We start from the raw sequence: 19,725 nt of genomic DNA, 5'->3' as shown, positions 1-19,725 counted from the left end.
CTCTCCATCTTTGTTGTAGAAGATGGCTAGCTTTACAAGACTATTCTGTGACAGGGGTTGGGTTGCTCAGACTCCTATGTCTGGAGATAAAAGTGGTCCCTGAGGATAAAGAAGCTGGTCATCCCTGAAATAGATGAGCGACACATTTTTGCATTTTTTTTTAAAAAAAATACCAATGGGCAAGAGTCACTCAGTTTCTTCCTCCTTGGCATCTCTGCTCATAGCCTCTATTTCTGTCTCTCAAAAGGCTCCCACCTCAGAGGTGCCAGAACTAAATTTCAGCTGAAAAAAAGCCTTGGTGCATAAGCAGGCTGATGTGGAGGGAGGTGATTCTTCAAAGAACTGAGCCAAAATTTAATCAGTCATAAATCTGCCCATGCAAAACATGGGGACTGCTGAAGGAGCGTCTCCACCTCCATCATTCTACCCGGACACTGAGGTCCAGCACTGAGGGCCTTCTAGCGGTTCCCTCACTGCGAGAAGCCAATGTAGCACCCTGCTTGTGGTTAATGCTTAGCTGGAATAAAATATTCAACGCAGCAATAGAGAAATTAAAATAATAATTTATTTGTCAGACAAATAAATGAGAGACACAGTGGTATATGGTTACCAAAGCTCTGCCCACTCCAGCCCTGATGGCCAGCACTTATATTTCCTCAGCCCAGCCCCCTTGCTCCTCCTTTGGCTGCCTCTGTCCAATCAGCCTGGTTGAAATTCCTATTGGCTTTTGCTAGAACCAATCATAAAAGATACATCCATTTCCTATTACCTTTTGTGATAATAGGCAGAGACAAAGAGCTATATCTCCTTCTATCCATAAATGGCAAACAAGTAGCCATATATCTTACATTTGCCTCAACAAGGCACCTTAATTACCAGATCACCTTTTGCCCTTATTACCCTATTGCCCTATTGCCCTATTCACTCCAAAACAGATGGCTAAAACAGATCTTGGGTTCACATTCTCACACACCATCAATGAAATAAGAATCTAACATAAGAATCTAACATTTCTTACTTTCTAAATCCTTTGCATAATTACATTTAAGCCAATATATTTCATACATAACATATATAGATTTTTAGAAGCAAAGGCCTTTTCAAAGTAAAAAGGAACTTAGTAAAAACACTTTCCAAAAGCAATCCCTTAAATTTACATCCTCATTTCAAGCCAGCTGCTGTTTCTATTAGCTCTTGCCCTTTAACCTTAGGAAAATGTGGCTAAAGCCTAATGGGAGGCCCATGGTATTATTTTCTGTTTAAACAATAAATCCTACTATTTACTAACTCTTAATCAGTGTTTTTGCAGCTTGATTGTATTCTGTAATATGTGGGGTCAGTGTAACCTTTTTGCTCCCAGCCTATAATTCCCTTTTACAACTTTGAGAATTTTGGCTCCTGCTATAAATCAGGGGGGCCCTTGTCCAGGAGGATAAACATCTGCCAAAGTCTTTAACCAGCTGGTCTTCTGCCTGGCATAAAAACACACAAGCATCTGCAGATATATTTTTTAAGCTCATTTTAAAATACAGGATCCCGTTTACAACCAGAGGTGCCAATGTATTGATCAATCTGGAGAGAACAGGACATGTTCCTGTGTGGGCACATGCTCACATGTGTGTGCTTGTGGACTGGATCTTCATGCTCTGGCACCTGGGGGTGGAGAGCAGGTGGGGGCAGGGCTGGCACCCGTCCCGGGTGCATGGTGCGTCGTCCGCAGGGGCATGACATGTGTCCTGGGGGCGTGATGCACCGCCCGCAGGTGTGCGGCATGCTTCCCGGGGGCGGGGGGGGGACAACACAGGCAGGGGGGGCAGCCACGATGGCACTCCACCAGGATCACACTGCTGGGGGTGGTCGGCTCCCCCTGCACTCTTCTTCCTCCGCCAGTGGACTGGATCAGGACCTGCTGCTTCCTGACAGAAACGTCAAGGTACCTAGAACGGAAGATGGACCTACTTGTTTCGGCACTTTAGGCAGAAAATCCCACAAGTGCCTCTCCTGGCAAAACCACCCCCAACAATAAATTAAATAACTGAAATTGTGCTGCCCTTTCATGAGAGCCAAAACTGGCAGGCCTGAGGCAGGTGCCATTATGAGGATATGTGAGGAATGTATATTGAATGTTCTTGTAGGTCAGCAAACTTTTTCAACAGGGGGGCTGGTCCACTGTCCCTCAGACCTTGTTGGGGTCCGGACTATATTTTGAAAAAAATAAATGAATGAATTCCTATACCCCACAAATAACCCAGAGATGCATTTTAAATAAAAGGACACATTCTACTCATGTAAAAACACGCTGATTCCCGGACCATCAACGGGCCGGATTTAGAAGGTGATTGGGCTGGATCCGGCCTTAGTTTCCCTAGCCATGTTGTAGATTTTGATGCATTCCTTTTCTATGCAATGTAGTTGTTGTTTAGTCGTTTAGTTGTGTCTGACTCTTCGTGACCCCATGGACCAGAGCACGCCAGGCACTCATATGCCTGTTGTCTTTGTCCATGGAGTTTTCTTGGCAGGGATACTAGAGTGGCTTGCCGGTTCCTGCTCCAATGCAATGTAGTACCCATAGTAAACACCAGATGGCTTAGCTCATATAAATGAGAGAAAATGACATTTTTCAGAAAAGAAAAAAAAAACCCTCCTGTGTCACCGGTCAGCTTACGTCAGCTGAGAATCACTTTCAAGAAGGCAGAAGCAGTATTTACTGTGTGAGCTTTCCTCAAAAGTAAATATCACAGGCAGATAAACATTGGCAGAGGCCCCACGACTTATCACAAGTGGAATGTGTACATTTCCCCCTCTCCACCCCATTTTTGGGTACTGCAAATTGCATTTGTTCAGAAAGAAAAGTTACAAGTGCAGCAACTATCTCCAGGTAATGAATTTCCTTTATTGCTTTCAAATAAAATATACATCTACTGCAGGGCTTATATTAGATAGCTGGGAGCAAATCAAAAGTAGTAGTAGTAGTGGTAGTAGTAGTAATAATAATAAAAACAAACCCCATACCTCTGGCTGGGTTTCCCTAGGCAGTCTGGATAGCTTACAACATATATTAAAAATTGTTTATTTAATCAACCAATGGGCTGATATAAAAGTACAGCACTAACTGCAGTAACTCATTATAATAAATCTTAGCTGATAGTTTAAACAGATGGGAACAAAAATTATTCATCTTTATATAATAAAAGCACTATACTTTATGAAATTACTGAGCAATGTTAATGACAACTTTTGATGCCCATTTGGTTAAACTCCTTCTGAGACCTTGGAAATGTGAGCTTTTGAGAAATCCCTCCTTATAGCACACTTTTAAAATAGGCATTGAATATTTTATTGCATTTATTTTTTAGGATGGCATGGATTTCACAAACATGTTCTTTCATTCTATTAATTTCTTCAGTCTCTAGCGGTAAGTACCTCTAGATTGCTTCTTGTATGTGAATATTTGTAAAGATATACCTAAATGACTTCATCGGACCAAGCTCAGAAAATAAAATGTGGAACGGTAATAGTTTATCTAACAAATAATACTGGAGGAAATCCAAATACTCTGAATTATTAATTCTAGGGTAGCCAAATTTCAAAATATTTTGCATACTCCAATGCTTTTTTCCAGAGGAAGCTGGGGGTTTCAGTGGTGACTAATGGTGCCTCTCTCACAATTTTGCTGGACCTTGTTAAATTTATTCAGTGGTACCTTGGGTTAAGTACTTAATTCGTTCCGGAGGTTTGTTCTTAACCTGAAACTGTTCTCATCCTGAAGCAAAGTCCTTAACCTGAGGTACTATTTCTGGGTTAGCGGAGTCTGTAATCTGAAGCATATGTAACCTGAGGTACCACTGTACTGGAGAATTTAGGTTTGAGCAATTACAGTAGATTAAAACACTCAATTGCCCGCTACTTAAAAAAGAAAAAAAGAAACAGGCCTTTGGTGATTAGGAAAGTTTCCAACAGTGACAGTGCTGGAGGGGAAAATGGGACATTCCAGGATCAAATCAGAAGCTGGAATGGTTTGGCAATTATAGGAATGCCCCAGGAAAGTCTGGACACTTGGAGGGTACGCACCAGTAAGTTAACTTGTCAACTGTGGGGGCAGATGCTGTTCTGTTGCCAGCATTGAAATAAAATTTAACTGCCAGTTCAGTAGGTCTTTGTGCATGAAATAGAGGAGGGTGCCATTTTTAAAAAAATATTATTTTTGTATCAGGCAGCAAAATGTCTTGGGCTAGCCTTGGAGCTGATTGGGGGTGGGGATTTGTTACAACTCATAAATAATGAGGTGGAGCAATGAGCTTCCATCTACTCCAGCCATAACATAATGGTCTACTTACACCTGCTCTGGCCACCTATAAAGGCATGGCTACTTTTCCTGATATAAAAACTCAGAAAGGAGCAACAGGAACTGTAGTTTTGTAGAGGTTAACAAATAGGGTTGTGTTAAAAATAGCACAGTGTGATGCATCCCATTGGTGCAAGGGTTTCTGTTTGCTCAGTGGGACTATGGTTTTTAACTTCCTGTGTCTTCATAGGATCTCATGAACGTAAAGCTGGTTTATAAATGAAAAGGGTCGATGGGACGGAAAGAACTTGAAGTGCAGGGGTTGAAAGTGGCCGGGTGGCTGAAGTAGGGATGCTTGCGGATTTCATTTGTTCCACACTTTGCTGCTGACAAAACCGGTTTGCATTCCCTGACCCACTGTACAGAAACGTAACAAAACAGTCCGCTGGATTTTGCCATTCTCCAAACCTCGCAATTTGAAAATGAGCTCAGAAAATGCACAAAATGTGCAAAATACCCTCACTCGTTTTTAAAAAACACACACATAAAATGCAACCAGGAATAAGCAAAATATTGCAAAAAGGACTATGGCAAAAGCTTTTAATAGCAACTAGAAGCCTAACATCAGCCATCTTCTGCCTATCTACCCCTGCTTTGGAAAACAGCAACAACTATGTACCATGAACATAGGCTAACATTTTGCATTTTTGTGCCTCAGAATGTGTGTCTGAAATCTACGAAAACACATATTTTCAAGGAGGAGATATCTCTAAGGTTTATGCTCCCAATGCAGACTACTGCCAGATGGTGTGCACGTATCACCCAAAGTGTCTATTATTTTCCTACTTTCCAGGAGACTGGGTGAACGATATTGGAAGGTAACATTCACATTACATCTCTGATTTGTTTGTTTATTTGTTCATTCATTTAGTGGCATCTATATACAAGTGACATTAACCTTTGTCTGCTTTTATAATTGCTCTTTCTGATTTGTATACATTATAAAATGAAATAATATACTCGAACAAGACAGGTACCTCCTATCCCAAGCTGGGTGTAATTGAATTTCAGTGGCAGGGGACAGTTTTAGGAGGGGACGGTTGGTGGTTCATTTTGTTTGTTTTTACCCAGGGAGGGGTTTCTTTTTTTCTTTTTGCATAGTTCAGAAATCCACACTATAAATAAATAGCTAGATAAAGGGGAAGAAAAATAAATGCATGCTATAAATGAAGGGGTCCTTTCCAATTCTTTGATTCTATGATTCTATAATCTATTTCTCTTCTCCTTTCCTTAATGTCAGGTTTGCGTGCTTCCTGAAAGAGACTGATACTCAAGCGTTGCCAATGATACCCACCAAAGGGGTGATCTCTGGACATTCCCGGAAACAATGCCCTGGAGTCACTGGTAAGGTCTGCTGCTTCGGAGACCCTACAAAGCAGCCAAAGGGACATAGGAAGCAGCCTTATACCAAGTCAGACTATTGAGCCATCAAGCTCAGTGTTGTCTACATCAGTGGTGGGGAACCTCCAGCTTGAAGGCCCAATTCCCCCCTCCAGGCCTCCCCATCTGCCCTACACCTGGTACCCTATATCTGATGTCACACATGGGGCAGGTAGGGACATGGATTGGCTGAAAGGGGATTTTCAGGCAGTGGCAGTCAACTAATCAGTGGTGCCTGCAAAGTTCTGTGCACTGGGGTCTGTAAGTGTCAACAATCATTTGATCCCTGGGCTTGCAAAGCACTATGCACTGGCCCATGCAAGAGCCAATGACCAGACAAATGGGCTTGCAAAGCACCGTGCCTTTGCTTTCATGGTATGATTTCAAACCATGCAAGCAAAATCTTGACATCAATGAGACATCAGGTGATTGACAAATAGCTAGGACCACCTACTTCTCAACCTTGGTCCCTGGTGGGGTGGGGGAAATAAGGATCTGCTCCTATGCATCTTTACTCAGAAGGAAATCCCACTGTGAAATACTACTACTACTGCTATACATGTAAATTGCTGCCCTGCCTGAGTAGGATCTGCTTCCCAGGCTGTCAAGTTCTGAGATCTAGGGGGAAGAGGCTGTCAGCTCAGTGGAAGCCCACGTAACTAAGAAGTTGGATCTGGGTCCTGGGCTTTAGAAGGTGTGATGCATTGGGATTGGCCCTTGGAACTAGTACTGGCATCTAGGAGTTGCCCTTGAAGTCTGGACCTCTGCCTCTCAAACTTACTGTTGAAACAGAGCAGTGTGGGCCTTGGGGTACGGCACTGAAGCTTGGTTGCTGGGAGAGAGAGATGCCTCTAGATGCATTGCTATTGGTGTTCATCTGCATTTGCAGATTGCTGTTGTCCTTCTGCCCCTCTCCAGCTTGCAGCAAGGAAGTCCATGAAGGGTTGGATATGCGAGGAGAAAACTACAATATAACCACTGAAGAAAGCTATGACCACTGCCAAAAAAGATGCACCAATGAGAATCACTGTCATTTTTTCACATACACCACAGCTTCATTTCACGATGCACAATTCCGGTAAATAATGCCAATATGCTTTTTAATTGGACCCAATGGACTTCTCAGTACTATGGATCAGATAGTTCGTTTTTCTGTATATGGCAAGTGGACTACAATGACTCTGATGCCTTTGCCAGGCAGGAAAACAGGGACCACAGGCTGTTTGCTCCAGGATCAATCATCTGCCCATAGAATTAAAGGTAACAAATTGTCACTTACCCACCCCTGGCATTTGGCCACCATGCAATGTGGCCTTTAGGCTGCATAAATTTTCCCACCCCACATAATGGCATCAAAGCCTTCTGCTATGCCAGCCCTTGGCCTGGATTCAGGTCCCTGTACTAGTGTGAGGGTATAAATACTGTTTCTTATATTACTTCTGGGGTAATAAATGTGGTCATTAGGCTGTAATATTCATGCCCTCTGCACCCATCTAGTTAAAGTTGGTTCTGAAACTGTTATGACTTGAATTAGTTCTCAGGTTCCAATGGAACCAGGGGTTGTGGGTTTGTTGCTCCTTAACAAGCTATGATCAATGGCCTACCTGTTGTTGGCTTGCCAACCATCACACCAGAGAATGGCATACTATTCAATCCAGATAAAACACAACGAACCAGAAAATTTCCATGCTTCAATGAAAGGAAGTATTTAAAGACAATTCTCACATTTCTGCACTCAGAGTTTAGATATCTGCTCAAAATCCCCCAAGCTCTCCTGTACAGATCATGTATTCTTGTCAGTTTTTATAAAATTGTGCTGGCCATGTTGAGATTATATAAATTAGTTATGGTCTTTGGCTCATGGTGTATAGACCCTAAGGCTGCAATCCTCTACTCATATACCTGCGAACAAGCCCCTTTGACCTCATTTGGACTTACTACTGGGTAGACATGCACAGGATTGCATTAGCAGTAGTGTTTGCTGCCTAAATCCATCCTTCTTGCAGTAGCTAACAGTACTTTCTGTTGTCATAAAATGGTATTAAATTGTCTGCAATAGCACAAGCTGAATTAATTTATTTCAGAACAGTCAGTTTCAGTATTCTCTGCTGTGGATTTAAATGTGCTAATGACCCAGCACTTTGGGAGTCAAATACAGATTGTTCACAGTGGAATTGCATTACTCACTAATCTTAATGAAATGAAAAAAAATCTTGCTCAAATCGGTTTGCAATATACCTTACAGAGAATGGCAAGTCCTTGTGCTTTTTCTCCTCCTTGTTCAAAACTTAACAATTGAACCCTCATACATTTATTTTGTACATTTATTTATCTCTATTTCTTTTATTTCCTTAAAAATGACAAGCAGTATGCTGGTATAGGAACGCGGGTGGCGCTGTGGGTAAAACCTCAGTGCCTAGGACTTGCTGATCGCATGGTTGGCGGTTCGAATCCCCGCGGCGGGGTGAGCTCCCGTTGTTTGGTCCCAGCTCCTGCCCACCTAGCAGTTCGAAAGCACCCTTAAGTGCAAGTAGATAAATAGGTACCGCTTTATAGCGGGAAGGTAAACGGCGTTTCCGTGTGCTGCGCTGGTGCTGGCTCGCCAGAGCAGCTTCGTCATGCTGGCCACGTGACCCGGAAGTGTCTTCGGACAGTGCCGGCTCACGGCCTCTTGAGCGAGATGAGCACGCAACCCTAGAGTCGGACATAACTGGCCCGTACGGGCAGGGATACCTTTACCTTTACCTTTATGCTGGTATAATTTGATGCACATATATCAGCATTCTATTGCAATCATTTTTCAAGCAGAATGCATATGAGTATAGCATTATTAGTGACTTCACATGCTGAAATATTTTATAGCAGCATTATTCTGATACCTATCTACCTTCAGAGCACTGTCACTCTGATTAATTGGATGATGCTTGTGGATTGCTATTCTAATAAGAATTAAAATCCAGAAGCACACAATCAAAATTAGTACCTGCTTTGGTCTTTTTTCAAGTTGCCCTCTATTTCCCACACTTCAGGAGATGGATCAGGTTCTGAATCATTTCCTTTGGTAAAGCATTTAACCAAACAAAACATACAACTATCTGGGTTTTGCTTCTCTAATGCAGGCCTCTCTATCTGGCGCTCTCCTCAGGCCTTGCCCCTCTCCCTTGACCATGCGCCTCCTAGCTTCCTTCTATAGCTTCCTGGTCTGTTTTTCCCTGACTAGACTATATCCCTGAACTATGCCTTCTGTTTATCTGGATTGAGGACTGAGAGATGTGTCTGTGTCTCTCTGTGTAGAAAAATCTCATTTTTTGTTTGGTTGGAATGTAGCTGATTGTACAAAGGTAAGAGTCACATCAATTGCGTTGAATGCCTTTTTCTCTAGTCCCACCCACCATTGGCATACAGACTCCTAAAGTTTGTTCTTGAGGGGACATGGCCCTCAGGCTGAAAAAGGGTCCCTAAGCCTGATATAGAGGAAGGCAACAAATTTGGAAAACAATCAATCTGAGGCTAGATAATTATTTCCATTCCTTTGACTGGGTTCCTATTTCATGCTAACAGTTTAAATCTCCTTTCTCATTCAGCAATAAATGCTACTTGAAGTATAGTGCCAAGGGAACACCAACCAGTATAAGGTATCTAAGTGGCGTTATGTCAGGATTCTCATTAAAGGCATGTCAAGGTGCCAATACAGGTAAATAAATATGTATATATTAAAAGAAAACAGTAGGGAGAGTATATTGTAGGGTGTCTTGATACAATGCCATAGGTGTAAATAAATACATGTCCCATACAGCAGCCATTTTCAACCTGGTGACCTCTAGATGTTGCTGGGCTCAAGCTTTCATCAGCCTCAACCAACATGGCCAATGGTCATAGATGATGGGAGTTGTAGTCCAACAATATTGGGAGGGCACCAGTTGGAGCCCCAAATATTGCAGGGCTCTGACACGCACAAGATGATGATGTGGATGTGACTATGAAAGAGAATGGTTATAGTAAAGGTTATTATCCATTGTAGCAATAACATATTTGAGTTATAATATAGTCATATCTTATCCTTTTTTGATTATTTATTCTCACAACAATCTTGTGAAGTAGTTATGCTAAGAGATAATGACTTGCACAAGCCATTGAATGAGCTTTGTTGCTGAGTTGAGAATATGGATTCAGGGAATGAAGGGTCAAACAGTGTCATAATACACAAATTCTGGAGAATTTGATTCCACAACTCTCAGACCAAAGTGATATTATATGTATGTGTATTTCTTGATTTCATGGATGAGTTTGACTATTAACATTCATTTTCTGTGCAGACTGTCGGATGGAAATTTTTCAGGAGGAATTTTCTGGTATTACAGTTGCAAGAATTCTGACACCTGATGCCTTTGTATGCAGAACAATTTGCACTTACAACCCAGTCTGCTTATTCTTTACCTTTTATGATAGTGATGGAGATGTAAAACACCCAAAGTGAGTATTACTATCAAGTAGTCTGAAGACATCATGCTTCCTAATAACATGTTTAAAATTGTAACAATCTCTTTGAAATATTTATCCTTAGCCCTTGTGGATGAGTCAATGAATATCTGGGGTGTGTGCATGTGGCAGCCTGGCTCCTGTTTCTCCACTCACCTGATTGTTCAGCACTACAATTCCCATCATTCCTGACCTCTGACTGTGTTAGCTGGGGATGATGGGAATTGGAGTACAAAAACAGCTGGAAACCCATGTTTGGGAAACTCTGGTTTACAGAATCAGAGGATATTCAGAATGCAGCTGAAGAGGCCTAGAAGCACTTTCAGTATGTGATCAATACTATCACTGATGAGTTTGTGTTTGTGTTTTTGCTTTAGATTTACTTGCCAAATGATGAAATCGAGAAATGGCACACCGGAGAGTTTTGTAGAAAGACGAGTTAAGTCAGGTTTCAGTCTCCTAAGCTGCCGGACAGCTACACCAGGTAATGCATAAATTACTGGTATGCTGTCCACAAAACAATTTCATGATTGTCAGCAGCCCTGACAGATGAATTCCTTGCCCTTATCATGATAACGCACTGTTTTTATTTTTTATTTTGTTTACAATGGTTACGAACAAAATGGCAGCCTGTCATGTTATGGCTCACAACAATTTAAACTTTCTGGGGGAGCAAGTGAAGGCAGACTATGTCAAAGGAATCAAGGAATGCCAACAGCTTTGTACAGACACGGTCCGCTGCCAGTTTTTTACTTACGATTCAGACCCAACATTGTGCAACCGAGAAGGGTAAGTTTCTGAAATAAATCAACAAACGAACATCCCACAATATTAAGATTTACCCATAAACTTTTCCTTGTTGAGCAATATTCAAAAATTGAATCCGCCTTCGTTTCTTTTCTTGATAGCAAATGTAAATGCTACTTAAGAATGACTGCCGATGGGGCACCGAATAAAATTGTGACTGAGACGGGAAAGGTTTCTGGCTATTCTTTAAGATTGTGTCAGGTTAAAGACAGACTTGGTGAGTCAGAGTTGGAAGTATGTGGTTAACGTTTCTGTATGTTTCTTAAAGCATCTGGCTGGCTGGCTGTGGAAGCTAGACGGGTGTCTAGATGCTAGACGGGTTAGCGGGGCAGGCGGCCTGGTGGCAAAGTGTTGCAGTGGCATGGCTGCTGCTTACCAGAATGGTGCTGAGGGTAGTGCTGAGGCAGACCTGTGTGGGTGCTCTGGTGGAACCAATCAAGCACATCTGCCAGTGTGCCCATGCACACCCAGCCTTGCTGACACCCTGCCCTACCCCCCACACCATCCAGCTAAATTTTGGCAGCACTCACTGCTGTTGGGATGATAGCAGCGCAGCACTATTCCACCCTGCCAGCCACTTCTCTTGGGATATCTTTGGTATGTTCCATCAGGCCTCTTATATGCTTCGTTGAAGGTTTTGTCCTATATAAGAGCCATTAAAGTTCCCAGTTAATTAATTAAATTTTAGTCTAGGCACATTGCATAGTTATTGGGTGCTCACCAGAGGCAAAACGGATTTCCTTCAAAATTTCCTACCTTAAAATTACCTTCTTCGTTATTGTATATTCGCTATTCCTCATATATTGTTTTGTTGCTTTAATGATTGCTGAATATTGAAATTTGCTACACCTTCTTGGCCTTCTATTATGTTTGAAATATCAGTAATTAATGGTATTTGCAAGCTGACATGCAATAGTATTTGACAAGGGCTTTCATGCAGTAGTGCTTAGTATTTCATTATAACAGATGGCTGACACACAATGGTTTATCATATGAGCAAATTTGACAGGTAAGCATAACATAATAATTCCTATTTGGTGCCAACTGAAGTAACCAGTGAGACAACCAAGTCTATAACACTACGAATTTTTGTTCAACTGCCCAATATTGTCTCCTCTGAGGTCTCTAATCTGCAAGGCTCTGCTGTAAGTTTATATACAGCAATATAGAATAACCTAAGGCTATATAAACAGACTGTGTGGCCCAGTTCAGGAACAAAAGCTGCCTATAATCCAGAATTAACAACTTTTGATAGATACCCTGATATCTCTTCTAACTTTGTAAAGCATACTTCCTTTGTTTAATGTACCAGAGTCTGTCTGTTCAAAATGCTGCTCATGTCCCTGAACCTTCTGTGGTCATTCTGCACAAACATTTCTGTACAAACATTTCTGGGCTAGTTCTGTCTAGCTATCAAGTGCCCATCAGCTTCTGTTTGCTGGTTTGTGTTTACTCTTCTTCTTAAAAGGGATTGCATAGAAAAGGCCTCTCAGAGCTTAATTTGTGCTTGGACAAATCTTTCAATTTCCATTTCTCTTAGTTTCTTATTTTTCCATTTTGAAATTTAGTTCTTCACATTTCCAAAGCAGTTTTGCCACTTATTTATTTATAACCCCTCATAGAAATTCATCAACATTTAGGTGACATTTCTCCTAATATATGAATTTTGCATTCAGTTTTGATTCAAATGCACATTTTTTTTGCAAGCAGTTTTCCTAACACAATGCACGTTCATAACTTATTTTCACTAATATATGTGAACTTGATTGAGAATACCTGCACTGGAGTAGAAATTTCACCCTTTCCAGTTTCTTCATTTAACTCTTAGCTCTGATAGGGAAGCTTACTGTTTGGTGAGGGAGACTGAGAATGGTTAGATATCATGAGTTCCATGCCACCTTCGAAAATGTATCACTTTCCTTACTGGAGTTGACAGCAGCTTTGCACTACTCTGCTTTTGCACTACTGCTCCAATCCTTGTGGGAAGGGACAGTCCCACACCTGATGCTTGGTTAAAATGAAAGCATCAGGATGTAAGTGACTGGCTGTCCCAAGTCATGTCTGGTTAGCATTTGATTTCCTAAAGTCACATCCAGTTTGACTTTGAAAACAAGGGAAAGGACTCCATGGTGGATTTAATTGGTCTTCTGCCTGTAAGTTACAGGCCACAGAGTCCTTTTGTCTTAATAATGTATCCCACAAAGGCCTGAGAAATACACAAGATTGCACCTGGTGGATACAAGGAGAACTAGAATCGTTAGGAGTTTGGATAATCTTAATTCAGAGTATCAGTGATGAAATATAGTGGTGACAAAATTCTAGAAGACCATTGGGAGGTTTGGGTCAATTCATTCGCCTCAGTGTAACTGAACTTGCATGCCTGTTGTGGTAAATTCCCACATATAGTCCAAGAGAGAGAAAGTTTTTATTTTTTTAAAATAAATCATTAATTTATTTTAAAAAACTTCAAAGTTTTATCATTTTAATCAACCTATGTGAGCTGTTGCAATAAACAAAAACTATGAGGTAAAAACTATTTGTGCTAGAAAAACATTGTTGAGATTTAAGTATTTTCTTAGAATGTGTGAAGCAATCTGTGACAAAGGGACGGATTGTTGGAGGAACAAATTCGTCTTCTGGAGAATGGCCCTGGCAAGTCAGTTTGCACGCAAAGTTATCTCTTCAGAGTCATCTGTGTGGTGGTGCAATCATCAGTGACCAATGGATAGTGACTGCAGCCCATTGTACAGAAGAGTGAGTAAAACCTCTGTGAAGTAAGCAAAACCGAATTGTTTAAATGTTTCTAAGTTGCAAGGGATGAGCCTTGAAAACAGTGGGTGAGATCCAGTTATGTCCAATGCAAGAAGAACTCCTCTAGTCCAGTGGGACTTCTGGTTTCTCCCTTCCACCCCTCGATCTGTTCCGGAAGGTTCCCCAACCTCCTGGAGTAGGTTTGCTGCATGCATGTTTGTGAGGGGAGGATGGAGAAGTCCCATTACGCTAATGGATGCCCCCTCATGCTATGTTTGATGTTTCTCAGTAGCACCGGTGGCCTAGCAACAAAGCACATTTCCCACAAATAGCGGCTCTGTGCTAAATTTTGCAGGCATCTGATGCCTGGGGAAAACCATGTGAAGAGACCCAGGAATGGGTGGTAGCAACAGCAGCAGCAAGTCTAGAAACAGCTGAGGCCATAGAGTGTCCATGCAGTGGTTGGCCATTGCGCACCCCTAGCAATGCCTCGCGAACCCCTAGCGATGCTGCCTGCCCTCCTTCCCTGCCCCACCCCCACCTGGCTTCCTTCAACCCAGCTGAGGTGGCACTTTTGTCTGAGCCTTTACCTTTGCCTCCAGCCTCCTTCCTCTTCCTTCCTCACCCGCTGAATGGCATGGAGTCGCTGCCCTGCACTCCCACCACTCTCTGGCTGCTTGTTCCAGAAAAAGTGGGAATGAGTGGCTTCCCTCACTTTCTGCCGTTAGTCCTGCTCTCATGTAGTTTGAGTGAGTGAGTGCCTCCCCATTAATCCAGGATGCAAGGAGTGAGGTGAACTGTTTCCCTTTGTGTGTGTTAGCCTTGCTCTTGTGCTTGCTTGCTTGCTTTCCCTCTCTCACCATTGTGTGGGGTGTTGCACTTAGGTCAGTAAACTGTGAGGGCATTTTTGGCTATGGATGTGTGGAGCTGGTGGCACCTTCTCCTAAACTGCAAATGAACAAGCCTAGTAAGTGCATGCACAGTAGGCTTGCCTTTTCTTCCCATGAGCTTGAAAGTATGTGAGATAAAACCCTCTTTTTATAGGAGTAAAACATGACAGTGGAGCATCATTCTATAGTTTGCCTCAGGTGGCAAAATATCTTGGACCATCCCTGCCCTGCAGTATTGGTGAAAACTGTCTATCTCACTAGAGAGATGACTGTACATGAAATTACTGGACTGCTAGTGGGAAAACTTAATAGTAGGGTAGGAGGGCTGGGGGGGGGGAATCACTCCTGGCAACCAATGCATCCCTTTGGTTTCAAATAGTACATGGGTAGACAAGTCTAAAAAAATCTGGGACACATGGTCCTCTAGCAGCTATGGTGTCTCATTTACCAGAAGTAATCTAATTAGCATGGGTAGGCAAACTAAGGCCCAGGGGCCGGATCCGGCCCATTGCCTTCTAAATCTGGCCCACAGATGGTCCGGGAATCAGTGTGTTTTTACTTGAGTAGAATGTGTTCTTTTATTTTAAAATGCATCTCTGGGTTAGTTGTGGGGCATTGGAATTCGTTCCCCCTCCAAAAAAGTAGTCCGGCTGCCCACAAGGTCTGAGGGACAGTGGACCAGCCCCCTCCTGAAAAAGTTTGCTGACCCTTGGTATTTAGTGTTAACTCTCAAAGTGTATACTTAATTCTGACCAAACTAACCTACCTGGTGTATATTGTGCTCTAGGAGGCTTAGTTTGGTCAGCATTGAGTATGCACTTCCATAGGTGCATTGGTTACCAGATGTGAAATATATAGGCATTGCCGTATTTTTCACTCTATAAGACGCACCAGACCACAAGACGCACCTAGTTTTTGGAGGAGGAAAACAAGAAAATATATATATATTCTGAATTTCAGAAGCCAGAACAGCAAGAGGGATCGCTGCGTAGTGAAAGCAGCAATCCCTCTTGCTGTTCTGGCTTCTGGGATAGCTGCGCAGCCTGCATTTCCTCCATAAGACGCACACACATTTCCCCTTACTTTTTAGGAGGGAAAAAGTGAGTCTTATAGAGCAAAAAATATGGTATTTTCAGTTCTGCTACCCCACTATAAAGATTAGATTAGATGGATCCTTGGGCTGATCCAGCAGAGCTATGTATTACCATGCTCTTATGTGTTATGAGAAGAAGGGAAAGACTACTAAGGCTTCAAGAAAGGCATGGGCATGTTATAAATGGCTTCCAGATGTTATGAGGCACCAAAAAAAGCACAAAGAGTATTGGAAGAGAATTAGCTGCTACAAGAATAGAAATGAAAAGAATGCAATACAATACAGTGCTTTAAAACACAAAGAAATAGCTGGATTTCTGTGTGGCATGGATCTTAGGTTAGCCTTTCTAAATCAATAGAAAACAGCCTCATATTCAAAGCTTTAAATAAGCCTGATCTTTTAAAATTGTTTCTCTGCTTAGCCTTCTGGTAACAGATGTTTGGCGTGTTTATGCGGGCATTTGGAAGCAGTCAGAAATAAAGGAAGATACTCCCTTCTTCAGAGTTCAAGAGATTATTGTCCACCCTAAGTATGAATATTCAGAGACAGGATATGACATCGCTTTAATGAAACTGGACAGGCCGATGAACTTCAGTGGTACGTGAAACTTTTAAGTTTACTGCAAAATCCTAAATGTTATCTTAAGGAACTCAGCATTGCTACCACTAAAGCTAAAGTAACTTGACTGCAGTAGCTTTTAACCAGCTATTGTTCCAACCAAGTAAAAATTATGATTGGCATTCTTACAGGAATGCGATGTAATTTTAAATGAATACCCTTTCCTCCAAATTTAACTATTTACTTTTCCTTTAAATGGAAATTCAGCTTTACAGCAACCTATATGCTTACCATCTGAAGACAGAATGAATACAGAATTCACCAACTGCTGGGTGACTGGATGGGGTTACACAAAAGAGAGAGGTATTGGAAAAATAAAACTAAGAAATGTGAAATACTTATGGAAATGATCATGCTGAATCCAGAAAAGATGAAGTCATGCCAGGGAAAAGCTCACATGCTCTGGAGGGGAGGGTTTCCTGTGACCAACAGCGTAGCAATTGCACTGATACACAATCTAGAATGCATTCAATTTTGCACTGCCTACAAATATATAAATCTTTTAAATGTGTAATATACGTGGGGCCTTAATTTGATATTAGAAATGATGCGCTTAGTGTTTTCAAATTGATTTCCCCAAAGGAGTCACACCAGTGATGTGCAGGCTGGGCAGTTCTGTAACCAGTGGAAGTTGCATGAAAAGAAACATGTGAGAGCAGTGCATAGAACCATAGATATGGAAGGGACCTCAAAGGTCATCTAAGGCCAATGCAGCATCCTTGATCTACGGTCATTCTCTGCATGTGAACAGATAAAGCAGACAACCTACATAGTGGGTGGGTGGATATTTCAGGCTCCTGGGAGCTTCTAGTTTCTTGTGACAATTTAGGGAGTCCCGGCACACAGTCTGGAAATTACTGAGCTAGGAGGAATTGGGAACATTGTTGACATCTCTCTCCCCTTCCTGCTTTGTGTCCTGTTTCCATCATTTGTAACACTGTAGGTGAGATACAAGATACCCTGCAAAAAGTCCGCATCCCCCTAATATCCAATTTAGAATGCCAGTCACGATACCAAGAACACAGGATAACTGACAAGATGATGTGCGCTGGCTACAGAGAAGGTGGCAGGGACGCTTGTAAGGTAAAAGCCTCCTTTGTGTTACCTAGGATTTACGTAATTTACAAATGTTGACCAGTTTAATTGCCAAAGTATCCTGGGAATGGTAGTTTGGTGAATGAAGGTGATGAGAATCCTGCTAGAAATCCCTTGTTGTTTCTCCTCCTACAGCTCCCAGCATGGTGTAGTGGTTAAGAGCGGTGGAATCGTAATCTGGTGAACCGGGTTCGATTCTCTGCTCCTCCACACACAGCTGCTGGGTGACCTTGGGCCAGTCACACTTCTCTGAAGTCTCTCAGCCCCACTCACCTCACAGAGTGTTTGTTGTGGGGAAGGAAGGGAAAGGAGATTGTTAGCTGCTTTGAGACTCCTTCGGGTAGTGATAAAGCGGGATATCAAATCCAAACTCTTCTCTTCTTCTCCTCTTCTTTTTCTCCCATGGTTCCCTGGGAATAGTTAAAGAAATAAGCATGGGACAATCTGCACCATGTATTCTCTCTCCATTTACTTTTCAAGCTAACTTATGACTTGAGAAATCTAATCTTTAACATCTGCTTTGGCTTGTAGCAGTGTAAGTGGAACCGGCCATTTCTGTCCCACTTTTCAGGAAATCAGTGTAACGATTAAATATGGTGGGTCCTGCTTTATATTGTTCTCTGTAGATGAGCCGGGACAAAAAGGCTCCATTACACATATGGCACAGTGAGCAGACTTGCTGGCACTGACTAAAGGGTTAAAGTAAAATCATTCCATGTGCTTTTGCCTGGCAAGAAGGCCATTTTCATTTCCTTTGAAAAATTAAAGGTAGCATCAAACAATGAACATGTGAAGAAATGACATGGGTTTGGGTGCTTAGTTAATGCCAATTCTGCAGACCACACATAAATTAACTCTTATTTACCCTTGGTTTTAATTGCAAAAATATTAAAGTTCATTGGATTGAGATCAGCGCTTGTAATGCATTTGAGATTTACCACCATTTTACATTTAAACAGATTATGAACGGATTATTTTTGAGTTCTGGTGACGCTACTCTAATGAAGAATATGTTTCCGCCCCTGTTGTGGTTTGTTTCTACTCAGGAAAAGAGCTGCTATTGCAGTTGTTAATTTGGATGTCCCATTCAAGACCAGGACTCTCACATGGCCAAAATACTGACAATATATGTGTTTCTTATCTCTCTCTCTCTAGGGAGATTCAGGTGGTCCTCTCTCATGTGAACATCAGAGAACCTGGTATTTGGTTGGTATTACCAGCTGGGGTGAGGGATGCGCTCGTCCAGGTCAACCGGGAGTTTACACTAATGTGACTGGGTTTGTAGACTGGATTCATGAAAAAACCTCATAAAAAAAATGTCCAGTGACCTAAACGTAAGGAAGACAACAGAAGATGATGTCAGACAAGAAGCTCTGCAATTCTCTGAGAAATCTCTGAGAGGTTCTGTGACCTTGTGGTTTTTGAAAAGGCTAGTTAGCAGGGTTGAAACAAAGACTGAACTCGTTTGACCTGTTGCATGCAATAAAAATAATAACCCCAAAGTGGCAAATGCCTTTCACCCTGGTGCTCATATTGAAACTGACTGATGTGTATTCAAATTACAAAGGGGAATGAATGTACTTGAGCCAATCACTGCTTGACAAATGCATGTCCCACTGTTCTAATGGGTCATATCCTACGTGGATATTGTCTACACCTAAGCATGAAAAATTTCAGTGAGTTTTGGCAAGCATAACTCTACAGAGTAGAGTATGATTTCAGCCATAAATGCAATATTTAAGATTCATGGATTTCACCATGATGCTGATGTTGACTGCTCATTTGGATCTATATCGCCGCCTCATTGCTCCTGCGTGGCTTGCAACAAAATCCTAAACACACAATATAGAATGAGAATCAAATCAGTGACAAAATACAGAAAAGTTCTTACATCGAGGCAGCATAAAACAACCTACAGCCTGGATTTAAGGCACAATTTAAAAGCCCAGTTGAATTAAAAGTTATTTGCCTGATGCCAATAAGGGACACACACAAAAGGTGCTCTGTGAGTATCATTGGGGAAGCTGTTCCATAGGTGCATTTCATTTCCTCTGTACTGCACTAGATTTCTAAAAAAATATCCACTGCAACTACTCATTTTTCTTGATACCGTTAAATTTCCTTTCCAAGCTAAATTGTCTCTTGTTAAATGCAGTTACAGGGGGGGGGGGGGGGGCAACAGCCAAGCAATGATTTATATAAGAAATAACTAACCAAAAGGTGGACCATCAGATTTTGCACGAGACTGAGCTTTGTTTTGTTCAGAA

The 19,725-nt window shown here is 41.9% G+C and overlaps 1 protein-coding gene across 1 annotated transcript; it reads left to right on the top strand.

Moving 5' to 3' along the window:
- The first annotated feature begins 2,781 nt into the window (after nucleotides 1-2,781).
- Nucleotides 2,782-19,627, top strand: KLKB1 (kallikrein B1). Its single transcript, XM_083755719.1, has 15 exons — nucleotides 2,782-2,878; nucleotides 3,357-3,415; nucleotides 5,004-5,163; nucleotides 5,586-5,689; nucleotides 6,644-6,803; nucleotides 9,310-9,419; nucleotides 10,042-10,198; nucleotides 10,582-10,688; nucleotides 10,834-10,993; nucleotides 11,113-11,228; nucleotides 13,591-13,765; nucleotides 16,167-16,342; nucleotides 16,571-16,666; nucleotides 17,307-17,446; nucleotides 18,614-19,627. Exons 2-15 carry the CDS (start codon nucleotides 3,358-3,360, stop codon nucleotides 18,767-18,769), a joined length of 1,875 nt encoding a protein of 624 aa, XP_083611845.1. The 5' UTR covers nucleotides 2,782-2,878; nucleotide 3,357; the 3' UTR covers nucleotides 18,770-19,627.
- Nucleotides 19,628-19,725: the final 98 nt, after the last annotated feature.

This window comes from Podarcis gaigeae (assembly GCF_964106915.1).
Source record: "Podarcis gaigeae genome assembly, chromosome: 9".
NCBI lineage: Eukaryota > Metazoa > Chordata > Lepidosauria > Squamata > Lacertidae > Podarcis > Podarcis gaigeae.
Note: the sequence above shows the minus strand (reverse complement) of the source record. Positions and strands in the feature narration are given on the sequence as shown.